The following is a 24,645-nucleotide window of genomic DNA, read 5'->3' on the forward strand; positions in this document are numbered from 1 at the left end:
TTCCTGGGTTAAAAAAAAAAAAAGAAGGAGGGAGAGAGGCTGCTGAACCTGCCTGAAATTTGCTAGTCTGTACCTTGCTTTCATTTCTAACTTGTAGTGAAAATGCAGTCCCTTTAGAGAAAGTCTAAATGGCTTTTAAACAATGTGTTGGCCAAAGAAGCAGAGTTGCTAGCAGTATAACTTCTGAAATAAGAAAGTGTCAAGAAGGCAACAAAATATCTATATTGTGTATGTGTTCTCCCTGAGGCCTCAAGAGTCAGGCTGCAACCTTTCTCTGTGCTTTTTCAAGACATTCCGTTCATCCCAAGCAGAACAATTGTTGAAATCCTTATGAACATAGTATTTGGGCAGAAGTGTTAATTAACCAAGAGCTCATGCTTAGGTGAGCAAGCCAAGATACTAGATTCCATAATAACCTTTCCTGATGTTAAAAGTCTGAGATACAGAATTTAAAAAAGGGTACTGGACGCTCCTTTTTCCAGGAGACTTGACCACGAAACCATGGGCAAACAGCACAGAAGCAATCCTCTAAGCTGCAGATAACCAGAGGATTTCAGCTAGAAAATGTCAGGGAGGTGGGCAGGCAGGTGGGAGCAGACAGCTGGTAGGTGTGGGTGCTCATCACTGCTAAGTCGGGGCACTTATTTATATGCCTACCATTAGCCACTCATATTTGAAAATGTGGGTTTCCATGTGTAAAGTCAACATCACGATTTGCGTGGTGGAAGGTGATGTCCCCCTTGCAGAAGCTGTCAGTTGCAGAGGGGTATTTTCTGCAGCAGGCTGCCTGGGCTTATGGGAATGAATGAATGTCCCCCTGTTGCAGGGACTTCGGCCAATTGGCGGTGGAGCTGTTGGACCAGTCATACAAGCAGGACGAGCAACTGGCAATGAAACTGCTGACCTACGAGCTGAAGAACTGGAGCAACGCCACATGCCTGCAGCTTGCAGTGGCAGCCAAGCACAGGGACTTCATTGCTCACACTTGCAGCCAAATGCTACTCACAGACATGTGGATGGGTCGTCTCCGGATGCGCAAAAATTCTGGCCTAAAGGTCAGCACTGTTTTAAAATAAAATTAACAATCCGAGGAGTTCTAATAGATGGTGACGGGGCTCACAATTAATCAGGAATAACTGGCTCAATTAACCGCATTTCAGGTGCTAATTTGTAGTGACATTAAGCAGGGTATATTCTTCCTGTGTTCAGTTTTTCAGCAGGGAGCTTGTCACAAACCCAAGTTCAAAGCACGTTACTTAGTGTTTTCATCATCTTTCTCAAAGCCCCCTCTGGCATCAGTGAGAGTTATCAGAATAAGAATTGAGCTGGGAGGGTAGTATGTTGCCCTGTCTGGACACTTGCGGAGTTAGCCAAAGGTTTTTAAAGATAAATAAAGAAAAAGGATGTGTAAGCGAATTAACCACTAGTGAAAGGTGCTGATCTGGCAGCCTTCCCCAGAACAGGCCAAAGCAAGCAGTACAAATTTTCTTGCAATCCCTTGCCAATCTTCCTGATGACCGACCTGAAGGGACTACCTTAGAACATCTAGAGGATAATTCAATTTTCAAGGCTGTTTAAGCTTTACTTCCACAGTTAGTGAAACTGCTAACAGAGCAAGGTGAATTCTGGGAGGTGAATTTGTGTCTGTGGGCTGGTATCTTTAACCTTCACCAAAGTACCCACCAGTCAGTACATAACCAGGAATTGCCTCTTCCTCCCAGGTGACTGAGAAATATTTGCAGTGAAGGCATTGTCTCTCTGTCCCTCTTGCATTAATGGTGTGTGTGAAAACTGGTAATTGCTCAGCTGTTTTGCTGTGTGAAAAGATGTTCAGTCATCGCGAGAATGCTTATGAGTACATGCATCGTTATCATACTGGGTCTAATCCAGTGACAGTGATGAATAAGAGTAAGCGGCTGACAGCATTCTCATCATCCTCCTGCAGGAGCTGAGCGTAAATATTGCTCTGCTTACAAATAGAAAGCAGTCTCACATTTGGAGACATCTTTACTACCTATTTTTCTGACTCGACTCACAGGCCTTGTTCACTGCTTGGCTTTGCAGATACTCAACCTGGGTAGATGGGGATCAGTGCAGCAACTCATTTCCCACTGCATGCTTTCTTCTTTGCAGCATGCATCTCTTAAGCCATAAAATAGACCTTTCTTTCACAATGAATAACTGAAGGTAACAGACTCTGTTTCCTTTCAGCTTCTTGTAACATTAGGGCTTCACAAGGATCCTTTACTCAGTTTCTAGTCTGTGTTCCATTTCACTGAGGCTCATTAGCAGGGTCTGTTTAAAGCTAAAGCAGGCTACAAGCTACATGAGCAAGAGGCAGCATGGCAAAGAAATAAATTTGCAAGCGTGAGTCATGGATTATTTCCCATGAACAATTTTCTCCCATAGAAACTGGCAAATGGCAAGAAGGCTGAATGTAATTCTTCAGAGTCTCGCCGGGGATGTATAGCACCAATGGAAGGGGGAGAGGCAATTTTTAATCCTGCCTGTTCTTAAAAATAGCCTTCCTGGGAAGCCAGTTCTGCCTGTAACCCCTTCTCCCTGGACACATCCTTTTGCGACAAGCTGAGTACAGGAGCAGTGCAGGCAGCCCGGTGCTCAGCTCTTCTGAGGCTAGGCACAGTGTTCATACATGCTAACGGCTCCTAATTGCATGGTTTCAACAACACATGTGCTGTCTGCGAGCACAAGCAGTCACCCTCCCTGACCTCCCAACAAGCTATCTATTTGGTTTCACTGTCATTTAGGGAGAGATTTATAACAAAATCATTTTCCATGAGATTACAGCAAAACCAGGAAAAGCTATTGTGCTTGTGAATACAGACAGGCCACTTCTTTTTCTATTATTATGATATCTCTTCAATTATACTACTGAGCAAGCATCGTTCATTGCGTATATCCACACAAGGTAATTTTAATGGTTTCTGCACTCCCACATCATAAGAGAGGAAAGGCAGAAAAGAAAAAGCTGGCATTAATGTAAGCATTACATGGCTGCCAGGTTACTAAAGCAAAATCTAAGGGGACCGCATAGCTAAGCACATCAGCATTTGCTATTGCTGGCTCTGCCTTATCTCCTCAGATCCACACACGTTTATGCCTTGACTACCTGTGTGTGTTAAGTATGGACACACAGAGCTTGAGACCTATTAACCCTCTCTGTAGAAATTAATACTGCTTGTGAATCATTTACACTGATAATGCCTATTATGTTAAAAGGCAGAAAATTGCAGGTCCAAGGTCTGAATCCCTGTGGTCCCACCTGCCATTGCCATTATGTAATATTTTGTAAATATATTCTGGTATGTAACAATACACATCTGATGAGAAAGCAGATAAAATATTCAGGAGAGGCAATTAGCCATAGCACTCACAGCAATGCTGATAGAAGTTACATGCTTTGTTTCACTACAGAGCTCTGAAAACATTACCCCAAGTGACAAATGCTCTATTGTCATAGAAACTCACATGCATGCATATCTTTCTTTTCCTAAATGTCCTGAGCAACTTGTTCCATTTGATACTAAGTAACCATCATGATTGTAATCTGTTTACTTGTGATGATTATTGTTATCATTATTATTGCTTTAGGTAATTCTAGGAATTCTACTTCCTCCTTCAATCCTCAGCTTGGAGTTCAAGAACAAAGATGATATGCCTTACATGACCCAGGCCAACGAGATCCATCTTCAAGAGAAGGAGCCAGAGGAACCGGAGAAGCCAGTGAAAGAAAAAGAGGAGGAGGACATGGAACTCACTGTAAGTGCCGACAATAAATCACCGGCCTCAGTGCTGTCAATTTGTTATTCCCACCTCTGTGGGCGTTGCAGGCTGTCTGATGGCTAAATTTAGCAGATGATAGGATACCACTCTTAACACTCCCCTCTCCTCAGTAAGACTCAAACAAGACAAGCCGGCATCATTGTGTCTTGATGTTGCAGCAGTGCATGGTGATGCTGAAGCAACATGTTGTGATGTAGTATCCTCAGATTTTGATTCAATTTGATGCCACGTTGTCTGAAATAAATTAATGAGATTTCAGAATTAAAAGCACTCAGCCATGATAGATAAGTGGGCCTCTCTGGTAGAAAAGAAGCTTGCTAAGTCTTCCTTTGGGTGGAAAAGCCCAAAGATTTGTAGAAGCTAGAGATTATTATTTTTCTTTTGGTTAACTTCATTAGAGGGCAAGTAGGTGTGCAAACAGACAAGAAAAATTATGAAAACATTTTTCAATATTCTTTATGAATTTGTGGTCATTGCCTCTCACACATACACACATGGAGTTTTTAATCCACTGAAGACATTAGCAAGCAGCTAGACAGCTCAGCCCTTAGTAAGACCTTCTGCAGCCCAGCAGAATTGTGTAAGGAAGGACTTGTCTGTATTAGTAACATAGCCTTAGAGGCATAATTTGTCCCACAAAGAGAATCCAATAGCTAAAGCTCTGAAAACTATACAAGTCACCTACTTCCAGTCTCTTTTTCTCAGACTTGTTTGACACTTTTTAATTTGGGCAATTATCATACGAGCTATCAGACATGCCTTAGCTTAGTTTGGCTTGCTTTGGTTTGGGTTTGATTGTGGTGTCTCTGAAAGGCTTAAAACTCAACCCCAGTTGGTCAAGGTCAGGATAGAGGCATAGAAGTAAATGGGATTTTCCAGGTTAAATTAAAAAAAAAAAAAAAACCCACACACAAAAAAAAAAAAAAAAAAAAAAAACAGACTGTTTCCCACAGGCAAACAGCAGGAGCTGCCCACAGGATCCCGTCTGCAGGCAGGCAGAAGGACCTGCCTACACGACCCAATATGCAGGCAAGCCGAAGGAGCAGCCCACAAGACCCACCTACAGGACCCGTTTGCAGGCAAGAACCTGGCCGTTGGGAAGGACCAGAAGCCAGAATAGCAACAATGGGCCATTCTCCGCTCATTAGCTATTAATTGCAATTTACTATCCCTGGCTTCTGATCCACTTATGAAGTGCCTATTCAAATCAAATAAGCACTTTGCAAGCTGCCTTTTTCTTGGCAATGGGGAGAAATTTAGGGAGGAAGTCATTTCCATCTCTCTGCAGTTATCCCAGCTCCTGGTTTCTTGTCTACAATACTGTTTCCTTTTTACCTTCTGACTCCTGCTACAAGGAAGTGATGTATGAACTGGATCTGCTTTTCCAGATGAGTCTTAGACGTTACTTCCCTTCTCCCTTCACGTGCTGACAGTCCTATTGCTCTTTCCTATCATTGACTCTGCCCTTAACTCCTTCAAATTCGATGCATCACTCTAGTGAAGTTTCAGACACTTACAGCCTTTTCTATAAAATAAGAACTGTTTCTGTGGAGTCCAGCAAGTTTAGAAATAATATCTTTGGCACACTACTTAATATTTCTGCATATAGTCTATACTGTGCTTTAGGACTTTTCACTGAGGTGTGCTTCAGTCATGAATAGAGATGATTTGCTAGCAAAGAGACCTTTGCATAGATTTCTGTGGTTAGATGCTATAGCCAGTTACATTTAGTCACCTTCAGGCACCATGTCAGGGGGAGTGTTCCCACCTGACATGTTTTAAATATAAGAAAATATTTTAGATTGAAGTTTTGCATTGTTCCAGCCTTAGTCAAATGGTCTGACATAAGTTAGGTCGAGTCTCTTCTCCACTGATGAGAGGATGCCTGCAAGACTGTTTGGGAAGTGCCTTTGTGAAGTCCCTTTAGCCATACTTATATTAAGGATACCTTATTCATAGTTCATTAAGATTAATAATTGATTGTGATGTGATATCACAAATGATTAATCAATTGCTGAACTCTACTTCAATAGATCAGTCACTCACCCTAACCATAGCTTGCAACTATTGTATTCAGAATGAACTGCATATTTGTCTCCACATTTTTTCCTTTCAGGACAAAAAAATAGATTTTTTTTTTTTTTTTGGTGATTACTACAGTTTTCTTGTATTCATTTACTTAATTGGCATATAATTGTTTAAAATATTTTCAGAATTCTTCCATGGTTTGGATTTCTGAGCTTTGTTCAGCTTAAAGCTTAAATAAACAATGTCAATGAACTAAAAATCATTTTGGACACCTCAAAAGTTCATTTCTGGCAAATAATGTATCATCCAAACAACCTACCTAACTCTATTTCTAATCATTCCCAAGGAATACTTTTCAAGTCTCTGTATTCTTATAATATTACACCTATATCCGTTTTTATAAAAGCACTGCTAAGATAAAGAGATCACATCTAGTCAAGGTCTGTTCATTAATTTCTTACAAAGCCTTGTGTGTCCTGCACTGCTATGCCCAGGTAACTAATGATAGGCCAAAAGAGTCAGTTTCTTCCTCCGGACTGCACTTGTGCAGAGTGGATGAGGTACAGGGCCACAGTGATTTTTGCACTACTTTACGCCTCATTTGCACAGAATAATGTGATCACTCAGACTATAGCAACAATGAAGTAAGTCTCCACATGGGTGCATCTGTATGTGAGTATATATTTGTTTTATGCTCCTCTCAAAGTATCTGGTGCGTAGCTGAACATTTGGATATACTATAAAGATGTTATTCACTGTAAACTACTTGTTACTCACACCTGCATTTAACTTCCTAACAGATAATATGACAGTGCTGGGCACACATTTCTTTAACACCTAGATGCTAGGCAACAGACTTCCCTTACAGCAGCTACTCACAAAAACACGCTTGAATACTGTTCTCATCACCACTCCCTCAGCATCAAAGAATTTACCACAATTTATGCATGGAGCTGCCAGTCATTAATCCTGAATATTAGACATAGAGGAGTAGAAGGGTGCTAAAGTCTAAAGGCCAGGGAGGTTTTGTAGTTGTACAATGTCTTGACCAGGGCCTTGATTAGTTACTGATTTTTAGGTCAGTCAGAAACTCCAGCAGTCTACCTTCCTCACAAAATAACACTGATTCTGGAAGCCATAACTAGGAGCATCCTTATCCCTATTCAGTGCTTTATTAGTTGGGCATTAGAGTTCCCCAGTAAATGGTCTTATTTCAGAACACAGAATAACTCATCTAAGTCCTTTAGAAGATGTTTCAGTTGTTGTTTTGCTCATTTTGTTCTAATTTTCCACATCAAATAGGAAGTTTGGACTTCCACAGGCATCACTAAGAGTCTGAGTGAGGACTTTTCAGCAGCAGCAAAGCTAATTGTGTTGCCCTCTAGGCTCACATTAGCTCATCTGTCGTATGTATGCTTAGCCTTTTCTCCATGGCAAGAACTAACCGAGTATTATATCACTAAAAATACCATTCTTAAGATCAGAAAGGTTGAAGACTAGTGTCCTCGTGCCCCTGGCCCATCTCGCCCATCCCATTGGGGGGCGGTGCTCGCAGCATCTCACATGCCAGCAGCAAGGCACCCCTTCAGTTCGTCTGGAAAACAGCAGTGGGAGACACTGCCCGAAGTCACAAGGCAGAAGTGCTGGCTCTCTCCATAAGAAGGGGTTTCCCTCCGTTTCTCTGAGGGTTTTGGAAACCCCCCATAACACCACCACACAACTGCCCTGGCACTCTCTGTGTCCTTCATCATGCTCAGCAGCCAGGGTGACTGAGCTCCTGGTACTTTAGCCCTGCTCCTCTGTATTCACCTTGAAGAACCACTGAGCACATGCAAAGTCCCTTTTCACAGACCTGTAACTCAAAGGCATTAAACCTTTTTTCCTACCAGTATTTCAAGGCAGAGATTGGTAACCCTAGAACAACTACCACAGAGGCAGCATTTCCATACATAGCATAGAATACAATGGGGTGTGCAGAGAGAGGTATACTATATCCACCCAGCTATGTACATTTCCACACCAGTTCTGTGTGAATACAGGGTAAGCCTATCTGTAGCATGTAGATTTCACTGAGGATAAAATTCGAATAGATGATCATTCTAGCAGGACTGAATTTCCTGTTATTTAATTATAAACCAGATAAATATAGGATCATTAACATATATTAACGCAAAAATGCACAACCCAAAACTGTCCTGGTTCCTTATCAGTGAATGGTCCTCAATTACATAAAACAAAATCTGGCCAAAAAAACACCCCAAACAAAGAGAATCCTGATTAGAAAAATCTCTATGTAAAAACTATGCACACATCAATCCCCTCCGGCTAAAATGATGCAGTTGTACTGTACTTTACAATGTAGTTGAGCTGCTGTCAGGCTTACCTTGCATGACTCATGGTGAATCATGGACAAAATTGTGTATTAGAGAAAGAGATGCCGCCCACACAGAGCAGTGCCTTGAGTTATTCCCACCCTATTGCTTCCCCTCCAAGTGAAAACACATTTCTTCACATTCAGCGTTGCAGCTCTTCTGTTAATACAGACACTCAGATTATTTCTGTATGTTTCTAATGGGGATGCTTTTCAATTTGTTAATACTGTGATATAATTAACAGTCAGGGACATCAGGTCAAATCTGATCTCCAGCCATCTCAGAGCAATTCCCCATCTGTAGCATGGCAGAGGGTAGAGGTTAGCATTATACAATACAATTAATTCAAAAATAATTATAACAAGATAAAATTACAGTATCATTATCAACAAGAAAGCAATAGTGAACAGGAAATCAGCATCCATGAGCTAAACCATAAATCCAGGTACTGAAAGAGCATCATCCTAAAAACATCCACAATTCAGATTCCAGTCAGAGCTAAGGGTGTCTCAGAATTAGTATATATATAAAATTGTGAAAGATTTAAGCTCTGTAAAATAGTCCCTTTCACTAAAGCACGGCACTGCTCATTTGTTAAAGCTGCCAGAATGCATTTTCACTCTGCTGCAAAATTCTTGATCACCAGAGGACAGCAGAGACAAAGCCTTGGGAAAAGCTACAGAAAACTCTGTAGCACCAGATGGGAGCTTTCCCTAAAAGAGCATCAGGAGGTAGAGAGAAGCAAAGAAATGAGTGCTGCCTTGGGCTATCATTTTCCCAAAACATTTAGATTGTATTCCACTTTTTTTTTCCCAAATAAACCATCCCTGATATAGATCAGGGAATCACTTTGGTTTTGTAGACTTCAGGTAACAACACCTGGGGTTCTGTGAAAACTGTGTAATCTCTGCTACGATAGTTATACTCAGTAAGTCTCATGTTCCTGCAGACTGTCTACTTGTCTAGTAAGAACCCTTCTCCTCTGCTTAACAGCCACTTCATCTTTTTTCTTTTTTATGAAACTCTTGATGGACTTTTAAGGAGTTTTATGTGCTCTGTAAGAATCAACAGGAAGTCTATTTAATTTTTTAATATGCGTTGTTTTATCTGCATTTATGGGAATGAACTTAGAAATCTGCAGGCATAAAAAGGTAAAGGAAATAGGTAACTTCATCAAAGCAGGCTACAGTTTTAAGAGGATCTCAGCAGATCAGTTTCAGTGCAGTATACTTGTGTCCTGAATCTTTGTTCTGTTTTATTAAGAATGTGCAGGGCAATATCTGTGCATAGTCAAATTCAAGAATATAAGGGACCACGTGGAAAGTAATAATACCAGAGGAAAAAACTAACTGCATAAATGAAATGAAAGAGAAATATTAGGCAGGAGCCATCTAGGACCATACACGATCCTAATAATGTTACAAATATCTACACTGACTGAAAGAAAAAACTGTGGTCAAGAGTTTATCATCACAAATTACTATTTTACAGGACCCAAGATCTGTATGAATAGCTCCACATGAGGCCTAGAAACAGGAAGAAAAGGAAAGATTGTGATTCTTACTTTTAAATATGTGAGAAGTGCATCTCCTGTTCCTGCAGGGCACTAGAACCAGATCAAATAGCTCACTTGAAGCTGATTAGTTAAGTATGTGCTGAACATCCCGTTGAATCAGAGAGCACAGAGATAGATAAAAGAAGGAGCTCTTTATTGAAAGACAACATGTCTGGCATCTAATTGTTCTCTTTAGGTGCTTAGTTTTCCATGTTTTTAAGTTGCAGATGAGAACAATGTTATCTTCAGGGATGGTGAAATTTTGCTTCAGTTAGCATAAAAGTACAAAAGTGCTTTGATCTACCTGTAGAAAAACATTATAGAAGCATTTAAATAAAAGCATCATTACACAATCCCTGCATACTTTGATAGGACAGTTATATCTCAATTCTTGCAATTGCTTTCATGTGCAGGAGTGCTCCAATCTATAGGTGCTGCCACAAACTAAATAGTAAGAACTTGCTGAGGGCACAGTGACATAAAATCCATTCTTAGTCTACTACTCACAAAAGAATTGTTTCCGCAAGAACATTTAATGGATCACGCTGTACTCTAAATACAAAGGAACACTTTCTTTTAAGCATTACCTTCAGTGAGTATATAGTTTCGTCACTCCTTCCACCTCTCTGAAGCTGACCATGAACTTAAGAGTAAACAAACAAAGTATTACTGTCTTTTGCCTGTTAGGTTTGCACTTACAGCTGAGGACTTCTTAAGTATGTGTTTCTGGAGCCCAGCCTAGCTCTTCACTGAGTCTGAATAGTAATGGTAACAGTGAGCTCAAGCCTGACAGAGGCAGTGCATGAGCAGTCTGGAACTTCATTATGGAAGAAGCTACAATCATGTAGAAAGATCTTTGAATCCAAGGCCTTAATGCTGCAGTGAACTCTACTGGTCAGTCCTCTACATCCATGTGAAGTTCACTGTGGGATCATCGCCTGTGACAGATCCGGTGATCAACACAAAAAGAGTCACTGGCTTCATTGCTTCCAGTCCAGCAACTGCCAACTCATCTTTCCCCTTGTTGTTCTCTCTCAGTCTCAGCCTTATGAACTTCTCTTTGTTTAAAACTAAAACTTACCTGTTTTCTGTGTGCATCTGTTTGTCGTATAGAAGTACACCACAAAAAGCTGTTGTCAAGTAAAAATTTTGCTGTCCATACAGCAAAAAGGAGAAATGTTCTCCACATCTCATTTCTTGTGCACCAGTCAAGGATTTCACACTGGTGCTGACAGTTGCTGCCAAGGCATTGCTTTTTCGGTTTACAAAGTATTAAACAGCAGCTTCCCTGCAAAAAAGATTATCTGAGAACAGAGCATTTTACACCTAGCTATGGTCACCTGGTTTTGTTTAAAGATCAAGAAATCAGAGAAGTTTTGAACAGTTTCCTTTTTGAAATTTCAAAACATTTCTTAATTTTTCTTTCACAAAGAAAGAAACACAGAAATGTCCTTTCTTGTAGGCAATGCTGGGACGAGGGAATGGAGAGTCCGCAAGAAAGAAAGAGGAAGAGGAAGTTCAGAGCAGGCACAGACTGATCCCAGTTGGAAGAAAGATTTATGAGTTCTACAATGCTCCCATCGTTAAATTTTGGTTTTACACAGTAAGAAATCTTTCCTGTTATATTACTACTGTTTGGACAAATACTGAAATTAGATTAAGGTCATCTTGTGTGTTTCATTGAAAGTCTCCACCTGCATGCATTGGTGGCCTTACCCACGCTTAGTTTAATAAAAATATTTTGTGGAGGTCAGCTAGCATTTGCAAACCTGTCTAAGTTTTAAAGACTACCATTTCATTCAGGAAGTTAATGGCTAAAATTTGGATGACTGTGTATGTTTTTCTTCAAATACAACAATAGGTGGCAGATTGCTGCAGTCAGTGCTCCCAAGGAATTCCCTATAGGAGATTTCCCAATAGGAGAGCTCCCAATAGTAAGCCCAGTGGGAGGCTGGGCTGAATCAGGATATCAAATTGTACAGTAATTGATGAAAAAAAGAGGCAGATAGAGCACATCTTTTCTTGGAACATTTTTTCTTTGTTCTGTTTTGACTAGTCTGCAGAGTGTCTCTCAGAGAAAGTGTTTGTGTAAGTACCCACAAGATAACAAAGATATGAGTAGCAGCTAATGTACATTTTTCAGGGACAAATTATGTCAAATCAGTAAAATCTCCCTGTGTTATAAAGAAACAGACCTTGCAGATAGAGCTGAAAAAAAATTATGTCATATATTTTGACTAAAGTAAGACAGTATCAAAAAGTTTACAGGGTATTCTCACAAATAAATTAATAACTGCTATATTAAATTTACAAAGATACAAAGCTTTTTGGCAGTTAGTCCTCAAGAGTAGATATTAATTATTCACTATCAAGCTGGAAGCAGGGATTTGAAAGGTTTCCATTAGGGTCTCTCCTACATCAGGTGCTATCTGGTATTTTCATTCAAAATTTGGATGATGGAGTAGAGATTAATTACTATATTTGAAAGTTGTAATAGAATGTAGAAGAATGAGATCAAAAAGTAAACTGAACACAGAAAGTAATCCTTTCAATTTCCTTGGCTGGAATATTCTATCCCACTTCAGCTTCTGCATCATGTGAAAAGTATGGACTGGTTTGAAGAACACAAAAAAGAACAAGAAAAATGTTTCAAGCGGTCTGTAAAGCATTACTTAAAGGTAAAGATTTAAGGAAGTGAGGTTGTTTTTGCTGGAAAAAAAGAAGTCTGCAGAAGGAATGTAATAGTCTTCAAATATGTGTAAGTAGCTGCAGAGAGGAACAAAATGGAATAATCTCCAAATCCTTGTTGAATAGGACAAGAAGTAATGGTTTAAATTGCAGCAAGGCAGTCCTAGGTAATATGTTAGGAAACAGTTTCTAACTGCTCTGAGAAGTACTGTCATAAATTGTGTAAAGAGATGGTAGATTTTCTGTTATTAGTGAGTCCATTTTATCAAAACATATGTCCACTACGTAATTAATCCTGCTTCAGCACCATGGCATTGGCCTATGATTTCAGGTGGTCCTTCCCAGTTATATTTTCCATCATTCTGCTGAATGCACAGCAAATCACAAAGAATGCATCCTTCTGAAGATGACTTCTTATAAGAAAAAATGCCTTGCTGAGATCCAGGGAATGCGTCTACAGACAACAGGAACAACTCACATCAATAGAGACTAAACTGTGGTGGACATCTTATACTAGCAAATAGCTCCAGTTCGGCAGCTTGGAGTAACTACTTGCTGAACTCTGTGGCCATTGAACATTAATCAGGCCAAAGAGTCTAGAAACTGCTCATCAGCAGCCTAGTCTCATTATCAATTGCAATATGTATTATGCATAACCAGAAAAGCCTTTACACTCTAAAGAGAAAGAAGCATCCTGGCTCCCCCTGTTAGGTCAATTCTGAAATGAGAGAAAAAGATCAATATTGCATTTCCATTTAGACCTGTTCCTACAGTTTTATGTCCTGAGGCAGGTCTCATTCAAGGTCGCTTATTAAAGCTGGATCTTGGCTACACTAAACTTGAAGAGCAAATTAAGGTGGATTCTGGCTGCAGTGCTTGACCAGTTGGGTATATTGAGAAACTCCTGGAGACCAGAAGTAAAACAACTTTCAGATGAGGGTTAAAATTGCACAGCCTATCACACTTTTTACAAGCTCAGCAGATGAGCCAAAATAAGCAGCTTTTTCTCAACAAAAAAAAACTTTAGCCTTTGTCTCCAGACATGCAGTAGTTTCAAAAGTCAACTACTTCGGTCTGTTTTGTGGATTTTGCATTGAAAACCATGACTCAAAGTTTTCATCTCACAGGTTTCTTGAGGAGAAGAGGATGTCCTTCCCATTTTAACTACTAGCTTTAGGCTGAGATGCTAGCAGGATGTAAGAGGCCACATTTCTACCTCTGAGGAGGAGGAATAGCTGCAGAGGTTATTGAACCCAGAGTAAGAGTCATCCTTTAAACATCAAAATAGCTTTGTCCAAAGTTTTGCATTTTGGAACCTATTCACTTTATGATCATTTAATTATTGCAGTGAGAAAAGGAGGGGGTAGTCTCCCTCTTGAAGCACTCTCCTGCTGGTACAATTTCCAGGTTTGTCCCTTACCACAATGAGTATTCGAGTATTTTCTATAGAATGGGACAGCATCCATAGGAGGGTGGGGAGCAACCCACCCTAGAAACTTCTTATCAGGCATTCCTCTCCTTAGTTTCTTCAGGTACTGCCTTCAAGGGTGAAAAAGGCAGCCCCTAGCTCTTTGTCAAGCCATGTAAAAGCAAGAAAAAGAGGGTTCAGCTACTTGTGTAGTAGCACTTTCAAAGAATCTTGAGTACCAGCATGGGCAGCTGTACTGAGGTTTGGCCACAGTGTGGGATCAGGACATCCTCCTGGAAGGCAGAAGCAAGTTACAGGTCTGAGGAGGGAGAAGGAGGGTGTCACTCACTATCTGAAGGGCTTGTTTCTTGCATTAAAGTGGTAGAGTTTCAGCATAATTTTATTCTTAAATCAAGATGCTTTTTTTCTTTTCTTTTTTTTTGCCAAGCAAAAATTCTCAGCAGTTTTCAGTAAATTTGGATTGACCAAAAAAAAAAATAAAAAAAGAAAAAAACAACAACAACAACAAAAAAAAAACAACACTTCAAAAGAAAACCAAGAAGCAGCAAAAGCCCCCTCTGAGGGTCTTGTGGTTTCTGTCATCTTTGTAACCTTTATGTCCCTATTGTTTTGCCATACTAACTGCAAATACGCACCAAAGGCCGCTGAGTCAGACCAAATTAATAAGGTTTGCTGATAATTAATATTCAATAAGAGCTAAGAGGAGGGGTGTTAAAGTATCAGTATCACCCGGCTTTTTGCACTATAGTAGAAGGTGTTATTTCAGCTAGGGAGGTGTGCATCCAGTTCTGCCTGCCCAGACAGGGTTTCTGCTGGCTCAGCTGACATCCTAGATGCTATGCTGACCTAAGTAAATATTGCTCTCTGTTTCCTTTAGGAGTGTTAAGGGAAGACCAGTCTCTAGACCTGAGCGTTGCAATCCATCAACACGCACAAACTGAAAGACAAATGAGATCATTTCCTCCTCGGTTTTATGTAGACAAGAAGCAGTGGTTCAACTGGCTGCCTCCTCTGTGCTGATAGTTATGGCCAATGCAAAGAATTCTCTCAAGCATCCTTCAAATCAGCAACTGGAAGAAAAGCCAGAACCCTGTGGCTTTTACACAGAGCAGAAGTGATGTTCTGTAACAAATACAACACAACAATAAGTCCTGTTCTGTGAGGTGCTGAACACTGAAATAATTCTACCCAAAAGTCTCAAGCCACTCTGTGGTTATTTCATCTTAAGTCTGACACCAAGTACATAATAGTTGTGAGTACCATGCAGTTGAGAGAGAAAAACTGTATTGAAATACAGATGTACGGAATAAGCTTTCTGCCACAAGGACTAAAATGTTCATGCACAGACCTGAATTTAATTTTCTCTGATTTAAATTTGACTTAAGATGCATTTTCTTGTAAGACTGCTGTTTTAAAAGCAAAGTAGACAGGCAATTGGATTCTGGCCAGAGCAGACCCCAGCCACAGCCATTCACCCTTGCTACAGCCCATGCTCCAGTGTGACACTCAGGTTTCTCTGAGTTTTATGAACTTGATGATGTAATTTGCCTGTCTTGTCTTTTTTTTGACTGACAATTTCATTACATTCAGCAGGTAGAAAGACAGAAAAAAGAAACTAAAAACCTAATACACACTTCCCACTTTATCAAAATTAGACCAGAAGGTAGATATATTAGAGAAGGAAAAGCAACACAGTTATATGTAAAAACTTGCAAATAACATAAGGCAAATGAATGCACGGCTATGCCTGGCTACTTGCTGCAGCAATGTAAGTAGAAGTAGCAGTGTTTTGGAGAGGAATAAAGGTATAGGTTAGGTCAGTACTACACTGGGTGGAAAGACCTCTAGCAACACCTAGGACCTTCTGGGCTCCAGGAAAGGATTGTGCAAAAAGGATTTGGAATGCCAGAGTCAGCCTAGGCTAGGTGAACAGGCCAAAAAAACACAGGGGTGTTAGAGGAGTAAAGGGTGTTAGAAGCAGATGAGAGAGAAAGCTTCACATAGGTAACTTAGTTTGGTGGTTAGCATAGTGGTATCAGAGTTCCCATCACTGTGGGATGATCCAGGGGGACTGCATTAATACTATTTTGTTGGGGAGGCAGATGTACATGGAGGAGAGGACCTTTGGGCATGTATTTTGCAGATTCCACACCATATGTGATTTAATGTGATCTTTTTCAGACAACCCAGAACACTGTCTGATTCTTCTTTTGTCTGTTTAACTCTGGTTACAGTGGAATTAGGAATATCAAATCATACCCCAGAAACTGGCTCAATCAAATAAATATAGTGACTATTGATATTAATTTTGTTTCTTCACAGCTGGCATACATAGGCTACTTGATGCTGTTCAATTATATAGTGTTAGTGAAGATGGATCGCTGGCCATCTACACAGGAATGGATTGTCATCTCGTACATTTTCACTCTGGGAATAGAGAAGATGAGAGAGGTAAAATCACCCTAACCAAGAAAGACAGAATAAAAAAGAAATAAGTGTGGTTTTTTTCATTTTAATGTCTGGTTTTATTATTTTTCTCAGGATAATTTTTGATGAACAGGCTTATCATAAAATTGCTTTCTTTGAAGAAGAAGAAAAGTAGGCGGATTGTTAAAAACACAGCACTAAAGAATCTGTCTTCCTCCATTTTAAAATCAAGAATCTCTCTCTTTCTTTCTCTTTCTGCCATGGAATTTCTCTGTTCAGATTTCTGTGTGATGCACATTTAATAGCATTCACAATTATGGGGTGGTCTTCTGACATGTCTTAAAGCTCAGCTGTATTCCTTGAAATGTGGCCCAGAAACTGAAGTACGTTTCAGGGAGAGGAAAAGGTGATATGCTTTAACAGAATGGACACAGAGACATGGCAATAGTATGATAACTGAAAAGCCCATGTTCGAATCCCCACCACACGCTAAATAGAGTTCATTCAAAATTTACAGCTGTTTTGTCTGTCCAAGTATCTCATGCAAAGGCTTTAAGTAAAACCAGTCATAACTAGGAGAAAATTTAGATCCACATTGAATATTGCAGCACATTTCTGATAGGATTTCCCCCTTTTAATCTTGGAAATTTTTGCTAATTGTGTCAAGCAATAGCATGCATCCCCCTAAAGATGCTAAAACAGACACGTAGAGCAGAGACAGAGCATTTAAGGTGGTGCTCAGTCTATAGGCAGAGTGAAGCTGTTCTGCCCCTCATGGTCTCTCCCACTTGCAGATACTGCTGTGCCCTTTTCACTTGGCCAAATGCACATTTGTTCTACAATGACACCAGAGGCCAAATTCAGCCCTGATGTGAGTGGGTGCGAGTCCTGTTGACCTCAGCTGAAACAGCACATTTGTACCCCTGGGCTGAATTTGTTACCATCTACATTTGTATTTTCTGCAGCAAATGCTTTTGAGGACTAGACTAAAAATGGTCTGGCAACAGCCACTTAGACTTCAAAGACAGATTTCAAACACTGCACAGTAAACTCTACATTATAAATAAAAAGAACAGAGCAAAAGACACTACTTGTGTGGCCTATAATGAGTGTATTTTACTAACCAAAACAAAAAGGAAAACAGTGGCAGTAGCAACATGAGGCCTCTGCAACACTGATGGAGGCAAAGCACCACTGGCTCAGTAGGTGGGAGGCTGCTGGCAGGAATCGTGTGTAACATTTTTGTTGAATCATTCACCCCAAATTGTCCTTTCCACAAAAGTTTATCAAGAACATTTGTTGGAACAGATTTCTAAGCAGATGTTGGAGACTGTTCACAGAAGATGAGCCTAAAATCATTCTGAAAATGAATTATAAGAAAATTATAAGAATGGTATTCATCTCTTTAAGGAACTGTATGAGTCTGCTCAAATGTTCTCAGGCTAAATATAGAAAATTAAAACAAACAGCTTGTTAACTCACTAAAAGCTAGGAATTATTCATAGAAATCACTTGAGGAATAGTTTCAACGGTAATTCAGGAAAACAATCAAGTCTCCCAAATGATATTGCAAATAGAACGACGATAAATTCATAAGGTAAGGTTAATTATTTCTGTTAATTATATTCTCAGCTGTGGAACTTAATTTCCAAAAGCAGGTCCAAGTAGTAGCTAGTATCTCTCTGGATTAAATGCTAAATCCAGACATTTATGGTTATTTCTTGACAGTTTGATACACATTCTAGAATAATTTTCTTTAAATGTGAATTTTCTGATTAAATATCTTTCTGTATTTCTCCCTCTATTCCAAGACTCTAAGTAGGGTCAATAAATTTGAAAAACAGAAAGATATAAATATATTTCTTCTGATTTTGGGGGGATTTTAGAGCGAGTGAGGTTTTCCTCCTTGTTCTTTTAAGTGTCTTGCACATAGATACAGGCTAAGAATGGTTGAAATGGAAGATTTCTCGAAAAAATCAGAGAGTCCATGAGATATTTATGTGATAGGAATCTATCAGCTTTGCTTTTGGCCTGTGTGGCACATATCTGTTTACTATAGATTTCTTCAAGCTTAAATTAAGGCAGCTCAGCTCCTTTCCTCTCCATGTCCTCTGTCCTTCAGATATTGATGTCAGAGCCCGGGAAACTGTTACAGAAAGTAAAAGTTTGGCTCCAGGAGTACTGGAATGTTACTGATCTCATAGCTATCCTCCTGTTCTCTGTTGGGATGGTGCTTCGTCTGCAAGATCTGCCACTCCGGAGCGATGGCCGAGTGATATACTGTGTTAACATCATTTACTGGTATATACGCTTATTAGACATCTTCGGAGTAAACAAGTATTTGGGACCATATGTTATGATGATTGGGAAAATGGTAAGAGAAGTTGGTATACTCCTCCTATGTTTTACCAGCATGTTTTTGACTCAATGTCTTTGGCCAATGACATCACCGCAGATTTATCTGTATTTTTTTACACTTTAGCATTTTCATATAAGCTAGAAATCAGTGCCTTATTGAATCAAAACCTCAGCATATACCCCCAGAATTGAGGCTTAGACTCTCTCTATTCTGTTAGATGATGTATTGCTTGTCTTTCTCTGAGATCTCTCTTCAACAGCAAAGCCATCCATCCTACACCTCTGTGCTTCATTTGCAGAAAATACAAAGGATGCTAATTCTTAACTAGTTGTAAAGGAGGGTGGTTTGTTAAAGTAAAAAAAAAAGTCTTTGGTACTTTTAGATTCTCAAAGTGTGTTGTAATAGGCGTGGTATGTTCAAAACTATAACAATTATGATTAAAACTGTGACCTTTCTATAGTTCGCTCCATATCCATATGTTCTTCCATCTTCCTGTTCAGGTGTGTCCTTGTGAGATGAGAAATCCATTTGCATAACTGCAGCCTCTGTCCCCTGACCCCATCACGTGTACGCAACATGGCGGGAGTATGAATAGTTTATGTAATAGCAAATGCATACAGGATGAACCGAGAGATATTTGCTGTCAGGTGTATAACTTTTGACTTTTTGGCTTTTTCTTTTTAAGTTTCAGTAGAAATGTTGCATTAAAGCAGCATTTTGCTCATATGAGTTAAAGAAAGTGGCTGAGTTTACAGGTGCACATGCACATGTACCTGATACTTGAGCACCTGCACATGTAGCTAATATATGTGCCCATGTTTTATATAAAGTTATTTAGCCTTTGTTATGTAAATCATGGCTGTTTCATGCATTCTGGGTTTTAAGATTTATTTTTTTAAAAATAGAATAAAAATCCCTTGAAGCTGGCATTAGTAAAAAAAGTAAACTGAATATTAACTTTTCTAAATACAAATATTACTGCTGTCTGAATGCTACATGGACAATAATCAGCAAGTCCAGGTAGGCTGTCTGTTGTGTTTGCCTTACCATGGTCCTTAAAGAAAAGACCCAGCCACCCTCCCTCCTCACTATCATAGGAAAAGGGGACTTATATGAATGCATGGATGACTACAATCCCCCCTTGATATTATATTAGTCACAACAAACTCAGTGATGCTAAGCAGGTATAAAACTGAAATGCAAAATATATATCCAGTTAGGCTCCCTACCCAACATGTGACTGAAGAACCATTGTATTATCTTTTCAATTTACCAGCTTTCAACTCCAAACCTATAGTGGTGGGTTTGACAAAGAAAGAACAACTTAGTGAAAAAAAAAAATATATATAGAATGAAAACACAAAAGAATGTGGTTTTTGAATCGTTCTGCATTATCCTGCAAACGGGATTTTGAAGTGTGCTACCTTCCTTCAAGGAAGGCAATAGGATGTTGATGGGATGGATATTGCGGAGCTCCAGAGCGCAGAGGTGAAAACACTCAACAGTTCTTGCTGGAGGTTACTGTAAAAGCATAGCAGGACAAGACAAAGGACCAAAAACCAAAGGGAAAACACTGCATTATCATCTGTTTCTTTCCTGTCCCACCTGGACTATGTCCCTCCATCAAGGGATCTGGTGGTCACTGGGGCTTACACAATACACAGTGAATAAAACTACCCTCCTATTCTGTTGTATTTTTCACAGGTGCCATGCACAAAAAGTTTCAGATGTGTGATGCTAGCAAAGGCAGTCTGAAAACCAGTTCAAAAACAAACAGATTAGCCATGAATAACAAACTTCTAGTAGTCAGTGTTACAGATGGCTGATAGGAGCCCAGCTTCACCAATAGTATAAACAGTGGTTTATTTTTCTCTTGGGGTCAACATGGAAAAGAAGCCAATGAAATCAGCAAAATAATATAATTTCCATTCCTTTGTCATCCTCACACATGTATAACAAATCAAGCCTCACTCCACTTTCTGTTGAGTGAGGAAAACAAATGCAGGAAAATCACTAGCAGGCTCAGCACCCACTCAGAGGGTGTTGAATTTAGCTACCAGAGTACTCTGAAGGTGTGGGCAACAGTTAAAGGAGGGAAGTTCTTTTATTTTGAGCCTTCCTGTTATTTGATTTTTCATACCTCATCCAACTTTCCATGCACTCAGCAACTCTGACACATCCCCTTTGCCCACACATGCAATGCCCAACTGGTTTGAGTTACACAAATTTGCCTCTCACATCAATTTTCTGGCCAACTTACTCCCCTGAGTAATGGCCAGCACATTTATGTAATGCACAGACTTCCCTGGGAGTTGCACCTGCTTGCTCCAGGCTGCAATGGGCTCCCTCGTGTATTTTTGTTTAAATCACATGTCCATTTACCTCCTTGGGTTCTGTCTTTTTTACTTCATGGTCTTGCAAGTACCATTCAGTACTATGAAGAAGATCAAGCTGATTATACATATTTCTACAGAGTAAGCCTATCACAGCTACTGAGTTCTTCAACAGGTCATATTTAATGCCTGAGCTTTTATCCTGAGCTTCTATTGTGAATAAGTTTTAGACTCAGGAGGAAAAAGATCACTCTTTCCACCTTTTCAATGTTAAGGAACTTTCTCTTCACCTGCCTTTACATTGTATACAACAAAATGGCTGTAACAGGTTTTACCTCTGGGCACTGTGAACAAATATGCAAGTGAAATTAAGCAAGGGGCAGGAACAGGCTTGAGCAGTTTAAAAGTAACAGGCTGAAGCAAAGGTGAAGATAGGAGGAGGAAGCTGAATGACCAAGTTTATTATTATCTACTAATTTCAGTAACAGAATATACTTCTTATAATGTGCTTTTCTGATCTCTGCACAGTGATAGGTTTACTCCCCTTTTATTTGGGAATGAAATGAAATCACTGTGGCATGTCAAGAGTCAGAGGTATATCAGTTCCCTTACTGTGTGGGAATGTCTACATTTTCTTAGCTTCTCTGCAAATAAAAAAGGGGAAATGGAGCCAGCTTGTTTATAGAACCACACCAACAGTTCCTCATTTTATCACTTTTTGAAACAGGTGACTAATAAGTTCTTCAGAATGATTGAAATGGCCATTGCCTTGTTAAAATAGCAATTGTAATTTGACCCTACATGCCAAAGGGCCTGACACAGTGCCCTTTAGAGTCCGTGGAAACTCACCCATCTATTTAACCGGATTTCAGGCACGCTACTGAGGTTTTAGAAAGATATGCAGTTGAAGAAGGGAAAAAGCTAATATGCAGCTTGAATAGAGAATAGCACTGAAAATTTTATTTCCTGCAACATGAGGTCTAACCTGTGTGATTCCTGATCAAAAACACTGGAATCGTTTAAGAAATTGTCTTAAATTGCCACCAAATACTCATTACGTTTATTTGCTTGCATGACACTTTAAAATAGGTATTATATTACATCATATCATGTTATATATTTCTACCTGAAACAAAGTTTCATCAAAGAAGAAAGGAGAAACCAGGTTTCATCTCCAAATTCCTTCCCTAAAAGCAGTAGAACTAAATGTAATTATGCAGCTTTCCGATTTCAGGATGCTCTCTGAGGTACAATGATCTGGAATTCCTCTTCAGTCAGGTTTTCTCGAGAGATTAATGCTTGAATAACATAGGAATGTTGGTGATTTACTTGTCTGTTTTTTTAATTCTTTAAGGCATTTATTTTCCTCTCTCATGTTTTGGCCAGAGGCAAAAGTTACATCCAAAGCTGTGAAAAACAGCTCTGTCATAACAAGCCGTATAACTAAAGACCTACAAGTAAACTTGTAACTAAAGGTTTTAAAGGGATCTTACCAGGGACCTTACAGGATTCCCATTTTTCTCACATTCATTTTGGGTTATAAAGCATCTCTGCTGTACCTGCTTGATGCCCCTTGCTCTGCTCTCTGGAGGGTCTTTTCTAGCACAGCTCCTTTTCTAATCTTCAGCCTCTATTCAGCACCTCCTAGGATTGCTGTCCCATTTTTTCCAGGAACATTTTGAATGGGTAGGCACTGTTTGCAAGCACTAATTTAACTTGTGCATATGCTAATAAGGCCTTCAACAATGGAGAAGAATGGAGTGTCTGTGTTATCCACTCTTTTTTTTTTTAAACATAGACTTTGTCAGACTCCCTCACCAAGCTTATTTCTAGTCCAGCCAGAATCACAGCTTTCCTTTCTCACTGGTTACCACCATGGTGTCCCTTATGTTGCAGTAACAGTCTGTTCTGCCACCCGTTACTCCTTATGTTAGCGGCAGCTTCCTTCCTTTTCTCCAAGACAATGACTACCAGTCAATAAAGTAATCCACGTCAGCTCTTTTGTTTTGGTACAGTTGCCACTAGATGCCTATAAACAATTCACCTCTTGTGACCCTTGTCCAGACCAGGCTGCTGATTCCAGTGAACCTATATTCTTGATCAGGCAACTGGTATGACCAGATGGTAGCTTGTACACAACAATACCACTTCACTTCTTCGAAAATGAATTTTTTTATGTGTAAAACTGAGAATAGCTTTTCAAAATTTGTTTTGAAAATTCTGTTTCTAAGATTTACAAACTTTTTTTTCAGCATATAATACCAGGAATATGGACAAATAAGTTGTTCTAATTCTTGTCCCTTCTCTCTCTTTCTCTCTCTTTTCCTGTCATTACATTCAGATGATAGACATGATGTACTTTGTCATCATCATGTTGGTGGTTCTGATGAGCTTTGGTGTCGCAAGACAGGCTATTCTCTTCCCCAATGAGGAGCCTTCATGGAAGCTGGCGAAAAACATTTTTTACATGCCTTATTGGATGATCTATGGGGAAGTGTTTGCAGACCAGATAGACCGTAAGCAAGTTTATGATTCTCATACTCCAAAGTCAGGTATCCAACTTTGATCAGATGATGTCCTACTACATCATGTGTGTGTGCTCAATAAATGGCTCAGGATAGAGGAACTCTTCATTACAGAGAATGGTCACAAAAATATTTTTTCAGCTAATATTGGGGTGTCAGTCTCAGAACATGCTTCTGGCATCACTTCACAATTATTTAACCAGAAATCTGTAATGCTAAATTATCTTGCATATTAGGAATGTTCTAAATGGTTCCTTTTTACCAGTTGGGTGGCAGGGATACCATCCCAGGTATCCACCATGAGTTCGTTGGTATACCTGGGGCATAAAATGTCACTTCTTTTTTCTCATCCATTGGTTTGATTTTAGACCTAAATACTTTTAACCTAACTTGATACTGAGCATCAAGCCTAATAATACTGGATTAGACCTTCAGCTCCTGCACTTCACGAGGATCTAATCCAATGTGTTTTCTTTTCTCTGTTACCTACCCACTGCCACCACCTTTACACTAAACCATGTGATGCAATTATTTGGGGACAATCGATCCTTTATGAGAATTTTGCTTTATTTATTTATTGGAAGACAAGACTGTGCTCACATCAGTGCAAAGAGAACGAAAGCCAGTATTTCATATACTATCTCCTCAGGATTCATTTGGCTGGTGATCAGGAAAATGCCAGTTTTCTATTTAAAGTAAACATCCTGGTGCCACCGGGTGCATTATGCCAAAGGAGCAGGGTGGTCATGAGAAATGATGCGGTAGATGAACAAACTAAGAATCGCAAAACAACTTATCTTTAGCAAACACTGACATGCAACTGGTGTTCATCATTCCTACTTAAATATGCATAAGCCTTAGCAGCATTTAGAAGTGCGTATCTTTTCCAGTGGCAGATGGCATCCGTTAAAGCTCTGTTAAGGATATTCCTTTTTATTCTATGTACCACCTTAGGAAAGGGCAGTGTTTTCATAATTCATGTTCTGCTTGTTCAGCATTGACCAAGTTTGAATGGAAAAAAGGTGCTGATTTTTCCCGAGCTGGTTAAGGTAATAAATGTTTCTATATCACCAATAATCCCCCCAACTTAACAGAGTTTCAGATGGACAGATGTATACATATCAC

At 39.6% G+C, this 24,645-nt stretch overlaps 1 protein-coding gene across 1 annotated transcript in view; it reads left to right on the plus strand.

The window, feature by feature from the left end:
• TRPM3 (transient receptor potential cation channel subfamily M member 3) overlaps positions 1–24,645 on the plus strand; it is a 446,509-nt gene that overhangs the window by 400,776 nt on the left and 21,088 nt on the right. The window contains exons 17-23 of the mRNA XM_059833677.1: positions 827–1,055; positions 3,613–3,780; positions 4,758–4,883; positions 11,222–11,362; positions 16,199–16,327; positions 18,426–18,677; positions 23,337–23,511. Of these exons, the coding sequence (XP_059689660.1) occupies positions 827–1,055; positions 3,613–3,780; positions 4,758–4,883; positions 11,222–11,362; positions 16,199–16,327; positions 18,426–18,677; positions 23,337–23,511 (1,220 nt within the window). The remainder of the gene's footprint in view (positions 1–826; positions 1,056–3,612; positions 3,781–4,757; positions 4,884–11,221; positions 11,363–16,198; positions 16,328–18,425; positions 18,678–23,336; positions 23,512–24,645) is intronic.

This window comes from Gavia stellata, chromosome Z (assembly GCF_030936135.1).
Source record: "Gavia stellata isolate bGavSte3 chromosome Z, bGavSte3.hap2, whole genome shotgun sequence".
Taxonomy (NCBI): Eukaryota; Metazoa; Chordata; class Aves; order Gaviiformes; family Gaviidae; genus Gavia; species Gavia stellata.